General features: G+C 27.6%; 2 protein-coding genes across 2 annotated transcripts; both read right to left on the reverse strand.

The window, feature by feature from the left end:
* Window positions 1-508: 508 nt before the first annotated feature.
* On the reverse strand, window positions 509-1,318 carry LOC107025365 (pathogenesis-related protein PR-1). The gene has a single exon (XM_015226156.2). It carries the CDS (start codon window positions 1,206-1,208, stop codon window positions 618-620), a length of 591 nt encoding a protein of 196 aa, XP_015081642.1. The 5' UTR covers window positions 1,209-1,318; the 3' UTR covers window positions 509-617.
* Window positions 1,319-5,893: 4,575 nt separating this feature from the next.
* Window positions 5,894-6,824, reverse strand: LOC107025364 (pathogenesis-related protein PR-1-like). Its single transcript, XM_015226155.2, has one exon. It carries the CDS (start codon window positions 6,689-6,691, stop codon window positions 6,146-6,148), a length of 546 nt encoding a protein of 181 aa, XP_015081641.1. The 5' UTR covers window positions 6,692-6,824; the 3' UTR covers window positions 5,894-6,145.
* Window positions 6,825-7,255: the final 431 nt, after the last annotated feature.

Here is a 7,255-nt window from a genome sequence, read left to right on the forward strand (position 1 = left end):
TTTCATTGGAGAAATTTATTTATGGTATATATTTGGAAGGTGTTGGCACAAAATTTAATATGAATAACACTCAATTTATATAGAGGATACGATTTTTAAATAATTTTGAAATTATTCTGAAATGTATTCATCATTAATATAATTCATTATTTTTGAAAAAGAAACTTGTGCACTTGCTATGTTTTTTCATAACTAAAACTCAAAAGCTTTAAGAAGCACATATTAGAAATTGAATTTCAAAATCACGAATCTAACACCATCATCACACCTTACGTATATATTCACAAATCACAAGTACTATATTGTACAATCCAAAAATATGGTAGAACGATAAGGGTTCATTATTAACTACTCAAAATGTAGAGATAAATCAATTTTCTTCAATAAAGTGTGCTAATATTTCCCCTTTTAAGACTTTGTACAATGAAAATATGTATTCATCGAGCCTACTGAATATTAGTCAAGCCAGTGAATTTCAGATATCAAATGTTCGTAAAAGAAAATGATATAATACCATGTGACTTGTACTTGATTAATAATACCTCACGTCACAAAACAAATTTATCAAGTTGAATAAAAAATAATGTATATAACCATAAAACATCATTAATCCAACATCAATAAGGTTTTTCACCAATATAATTTCCAGGAGGAAAATAATTACAAGTCATGAAAACATCACCACTATCACAAATAACTCTTGCACATCCAACTTTTCTAGTACTCTTCCACACAATTTGTGTATAATGCCCACATAATTGCCCTTCAACACAAGAATTTGATGCATAATCATAATATTTTTTCTCATTAGCCCAAGCATTAACAGCATCTGTTGGAGTCCAAGTATTTCCACTACCCCAATAAATATTTTCACCTAATTTAAAATAACCTTCTTCAAATGAATGAATAAGTCTACAATCTTCTCTTCTTGAATTTGCCCACCATTTTGCATAATTTTCAAGATTTGAATCCCATGTTAAGGGTAACTCCATTTTTGTTGCTCTTACTAAATTGTGATGAAACAAGAATTGAATTGCTTCTCCTAAGCAATTCCAACATAATTGTTTTGAGATTTTGTAGATTGTTTCATTATTAAGGTTTTTTAGACTTTTTTGATCAAGTGGTGATAATGATTTTGAAGGGATTTTAAGGGTGTGGATTGGGGTGATGGAAAATAGAAGAAAAATGAAGATTAATAGAGACTTCATATTTATTTTTTTTGGTTATGGAGAGATAGGTTGATTGTTTTAATTTCTTTGGGAATTGAAGTAATGAATAATGTGGCTAGTGTCTTATTATATAAGAGTTCAGGAATATTAGGATCTACACCAAACTTTTGGAGAGCATAGGTATTTTCTCCGTCCCTAATGAAATGCTTTATGTACTAAACTATTCTTTATTGGATTTGGATGATATCGATTAGGATCTAGGTTCAGGAATATTTGTTTTATATTGGAGCTCTACATGAACCACACTTTTGGAGTACTGCATGTCTTGAATCCTACGTGAACGTAAAATGCTTTGTGCATTAAACTATTCTTTATTGAATAATATTGATTCGGATGTAAGTCCTGAAATATTTGTATTATACTGGGGCTCTACAACACACTTTTAGGGTGCATGTTACTTTCTTCTGTTCTGTGTGAATGTGAAATGTTTTGTGCACTAAATTAGTTTTTATTAGATAATATCGATTATGGTGAAGATTCATGAATATTTGTTTTATATAATTGGAGCTTTAAACCAGACTTTTGGAGTGCATGCTATTTTCTCGAACTCTATGTGAATGTGAAATGTTTCGTGCACTAAATTAATTTTTATTGGATGGTATCAATTAGGGTGTAGGCTTACGAATATTTGTTTTATATTGGAGCTATACACCACACTTTTGAAGTGCACGTTATTTTCTCAAACTCTACGTGAACGTGAAATATTTTGTACACTTAATTATTCTTTATTGAATAATATCGATTAGGGTATAAGTCATTATCTACGAAAAAAATATTTTTTTGAAAAGTATTTTGATATTTTGTTGGTAAGTGAGGAAAAAATATCTGTTGAAGGTTAATAATAATATTGAGATTTTTTTTTTTTGTTGATATAATTTTGAGAAATCAGGTAGCATTTGGACGAAGTTTTTGAGTATCAAAGAAATGATTATAATATCCAAAGTTTTGATGGGAGCAAGTGAAATGGTAAAGTTAAAAGTTTTGTCTAATGTGACATATTTTTTTAAAAATAAATTAAAATGAATCTCAAAGGTGATGATAACTTTCTATATTTGAAAATAATTTAATTTTAAATTTTTTATTTTATTTTTATATGAGATAATTTATATGAAATCACACAATTTTGTTCTAAAGTTATAAGTTCAAGAAAGAGAGAAAGTTCGTAAAAGATGATGTAAAATGAGACAGAGGGAGTAATATATTTTAATTTTATATAATTTTTAAATATGTAAATTTTAGATAAATACGATTGAAAAAAAAATAATTGATTTTTTTTCATTTGTCCATATTTTTATCGACAAAATTACCTTATCTCTATGTTATCGAGAGGTAGCGACAATACTCCATAAAATTAGTAGCTAAGCTTATCCGAATAGCACTAATATTACTATTCCTTTATATATATAAAATGTCGAATAAAATTACTCGATATCTATATCACTATTATTATTCCTTTATATATATAAAATTACGAATAAAATTACTCGATATCTATATCGCTAATAGTAGTGTTCCTTTAATGGAAAAATTGCATGTTATATATGTGGCCATTTTTTGTCATGGCTTTGATTAATAATTGCTCGTGAGTTATGGCATCATGTTATATGTTGAGTCCGTGAACTTCTTTTTTTCATTGTTCTATCAGATGGTGACAACTTGACAACAATTGTCCATTATAAAATTTCCACATGGCACTAGTAGAAAATCGACACGTTTCACAGCGATTGGATGTACTAATTGTTATGTTGTTGAGGCTAGAATATCTCGGCTTTGCTAGCCAGGACGAAATGGACACAAGAGTAATCGGTTATAAGAGATCGACACTGATCAAATGGACCATTGAAATTTTTTTTCTACATGGCACCACTAGAAAACCGGCAGTTTTGTGGTGGTAGGGATAAATATGGAAAAAAATTAAGTATTATTTATCGCTAAACGTAAAATATCTTAACTATGCTTGTTAATACGAAGTGAATATATGAGTGATCCGTTATGAGAGTTTGATGCAATAGATCGGAAGAAGAGAAAGAAAGGGCAATATTTGAATTACGAGTTTTCACATAGTTGAGCAGCACGTTCTTTTAAACTGCTGAAAAGTTATTATCTTTATTTTATTTCACTTATCTTAGATTGATTGAGGTATGAAGTTTATGAATGAAAAATAAATAAATGAATTTTATGATTTTAGATAATGATACACATGCCATATTAAATTGTATTAAATTTACCTTTTGAATTTTTGATCTTAAACCTGTCATATCGAATCCATAAAAATTAATTGGAAGTAAGAATTTAGGTCAATTTTCATTCTTCTGAGGTTCAAAACCAGCCCAAGCTGAAGGCCTAATTTAAAGTCTAGTTAGGCCCATAGATTTGTTTGAGTCTATTGCCCTAGTAGGATGGTGTAAGCTTGAATCTCGAAAAAAAATCATACATAATTTCATATTAGAAGTTCGATATTATCTTTGGAACTCGACAAGTTCAGATTCACGTTAAGAATTACCACTTTAAAAGATAAATATATCGAATTAAAATCAATATCGCTCTCAAGACTCAAATCAAAATCTTTAATTAAAGATAGAAAAAAATACTCATCATCTTCCGCAAATGTTCAAAACATTTGGTGGTTCAACAATTACTAATTACAATGTATCCAAGAGTCTTTATGACCAATTTGAGTGCATAAGGACTATATAATTATCCATCCATAAATTGGTTTTCTTAAAATAATTAATTATGTATCATGTGCCAAAATATGGGAAATGATTATATTACTTAGCTTACAAAATTATAGTATTGTAGCATGTGCATTTGAGGTATGATTCTTAAAATCTAGACATATGGATAACAATAACATCCATTACTTATCGAAAATATTAAATTCAATTAAGTTTGATAACAACAGAGGATAAGTATTTAATAAGAAATTAATATTTGATAAAAAATATATATTATCTCTCAATATATGTCCTGTATAATGTCAAGAGATAGCAGATACTCGATAAATAATTAAAATGCACCTGCAGGTAGTTTTTCAACAACTTGGTATAAAATATCATTTTCTGGTTGGATTTATTTTAATTGCTTTAAGAGTTAGAAAAGTATAATATTTGTGGATAAAAGGTTTGAAAGAGGGATTATATGAAATACATGTGGCCACAAAAAATCAAGTGGTATTTATTTCTACCACAAAAATAAGTTCCCACTTTGTCTTTTATTGGGTCTACATAATAATTATGAAAATGAAATAACAATCAAATAAAAACAAAATTAAAAAAAGAGAAAAGATATATATATATATATATGTGTGTGAAACTTGGTATTTGATTAAGACGATTAATTCAGATTCATATAATTTAGATCTTATAATAAAGAACGTATAATGAAGAAACGTTCTTTATATATATATATAAAACATGTGAAACTTGGTATTTGATAAGACGATTAATTCAGATTCATATAATTTAGATTTCATAATAAAGAACGTATAATGAAGAAACGTTCTTTATAAGAAATATATTTAAAATTCTACAATTTTTTAAAGTTCAAACTCAAAATCTTTAATTAAAAACAGAGAATAAGAAAATACATCATTTTTTAAATTAAAAGTTGGAAAACCTAACTTATATTATTAATTATTATTATCATATCTAGAAAAATTAAAGGAGCATAGCCTTCAAGAAGTCTGCTCTTAATTAGTCTGGCATTTGGTCGGTTTATTGTTAGATTATTGATGTTATAGATAACAACATATTAAACAAAGAAATATATTTTTATTTGTTTTTTTAGTGTCCGATCTCGTATTATAATATAATTAAATTTAAATCGTACATTGCAATTTAATGAAAATTTAATTACATATTGTCAAATTTATTTCTGCGAGTGATGCTTTCTATATGAAATCTCAGATTAAAAATGAAGGAATATCAACCATCGACGATAACCAATGTTTGTAAACAAAGATATCTTAATATATTTATTATAAAATGTTTTATAATTAATGTTGTTCTACTTTAGGTTTTTATAAACAAATATTATTTTGTAAAACCTATGACTATGTTATGATTCTGTTAATTGGCCCCAAATATTCCTCAATTTTCTAAATTGCCAGCTATTGTTCTGACTTATACCCTCATTCCAAAACAGAAAGGGGAAAACAACAAAAAATAAAATGGAAAAATAGAAAAAAAATAAAAATAAAATGTTATCTTAGCAAAATAAAGGAAGAGAACTTTTTTCCCCTAATATTTTTTATTTTAGATATCTAAAAACACATGAACTATTTTTTCTTATTAAATATTAAATCTTTAATTGAAGTGTTCAAACTTACAACACCAATAGAAAGAACGTGGTACGAGTTCATCAAAATTCAATAACTTTAATTTTTCAACTTAAATTTTTTGTATTTATATTAATAATTTATAAAGAAGTAACACACTATATAGAAGCAAATGCGTATAGTATTTATAGATTTATCAAAATTTAATAGCTTTGCTCGTATTCTGTATAAATATAAAAAAAAGTCCATCAAAAAAGTAGATTTTGCAGAACAGTTTAAATTCTAAATTCGTTTCTGCTTCGAGAAAACAATTTTTTTCATTTCCCTTTCAATGGCTAGCTTATATTCTTGAAAAATGGAAACTTCATTACAAAAACATGACACATACAAACAAACCTAAAAACCCTTCAACATTCACATAAACTCATAAACCATATAGTTAACTTTCAAATCATGATATTACACTTGTCATTATTGATACAAATTAATCAAGTAACAATGAGAAAAATATTCTTTTCTCAATCTCACAAAACAAAAACAAAAAAAAATAATTCAAGAAAACAAAAATAATAATAATAATAATACAAAAACCAACTGAATGCATTTATTTTCTTTCCCAAAAAAAAAAAGTTAAAAATTAGTAAGGTCTTTCACCAATGTAATTACCTGGTGGATCATAATTGCAAGTCATAAAAACACCCAATCCATTATAACAAGTAACTTTTGCACAACCAATTCTTCTAGTCTCTCTCCACACTATTTGTGTATAGTGTCCACATTCTTGTTCCCCACTACAACTATTGTAACCATAGTTGTACGATCGTCGTTCGCCAACCCACGCTGCTACAGCCTGGATTGGCGACCAACCATCCCCTCCCCCCCAAAAAATATTTTCGCCGTAAGGTCCATTAGAATGTTGCAATTCACAATCATACCTTCTTTGATTTGCATACCATTTTGCATAATTCTCCAATTTTTTGTCCCATACTAATGGTTTTAGCCTAAGCATTGAACGAGCTGCATTTTGAGGAGCCAAAAATTGTTGAATCAAATTATTGTTGTTGTTGTAATAGTTTCTATATGCTTGCATTGCATAGTTACTTTGTTGTTGAGTGAAGGCATTGATGGTTGTTGAAAAAATTGATAGTAACAAAAGAGGGGCAAAAAAATAGTAAGAATTCATTTTTTTTTGTTTGTTTTTTGGTTTAAGTACTTTTGGAGGGGTATATAGTATAGTATTTATATGAATGAAAAATAGAGTTGGTGGATTAAAGTGTCAAACTTATTTGGTGGCACCCATGTTCGATAATGATTACCACACTTTGTGTTATGTAAGATTGAAAAAAAAAAGAATTTAGTTTAAAGAAATCTAATCCCCTTTGACTATTTATATATAAGAATTTTTTTTTTGTTTCTCCCCTTATTTTTTAAATAATTCTTAGATGACATTGTTTTTTTTGATAATTGGTATTTAATCTATCGTTAAATAGGATTAGCAATAGATATTTTGTGGTTTGGAGGTAGAAGTATTTCGTCGCTAATTCTTATGTTTTTTCTTCAGAATCATAATTTATATGTCAATTGAATATACAGTTTAAGAAAGGAAAAAAAAGATATTTGAAAGTTGTGGTTCAAAATAATATTATAGATATTTTACGTGGCTATAAATCATCTCGTTAAGAATTAAATAGAAAATTTGTTTTTTTTTGGGTTGGGGGTTGTGGTGGGGGGGGGGGGGGGAAAAGGG

The sequence above is a fragment of the Solanum pennellii genome, chromosome 7 (assembly GCF_001406875.1).
Source record: "Solanum pennellii chromosome 7, SPENNV200".
Classification (NCBI taxonomy): Eukaryota; Viridiplantae; Streptophyta; class Magnoliopsida; order Solanales; family Solanaceae; genus Solanum; species Solanum pennellii.

What these genes read in the sequence shown, in the direction of transcription:
- LOC107025365 (XM_015226156.2), bottom strand. Translation starts at nt 1,208, where the DNA reads ATGAAGTCTCTATTAATCTTCATTTTTCTTCTATTTTCCATCACCCCA.
- LOC107025364 (XM_015226155.2), bottom strand. Translation starts at nt 6,691, where the DNA reads ATGAATTCTTACTATTTTTTTGCCCCTCTTTTGTTACTATCAATTTTT.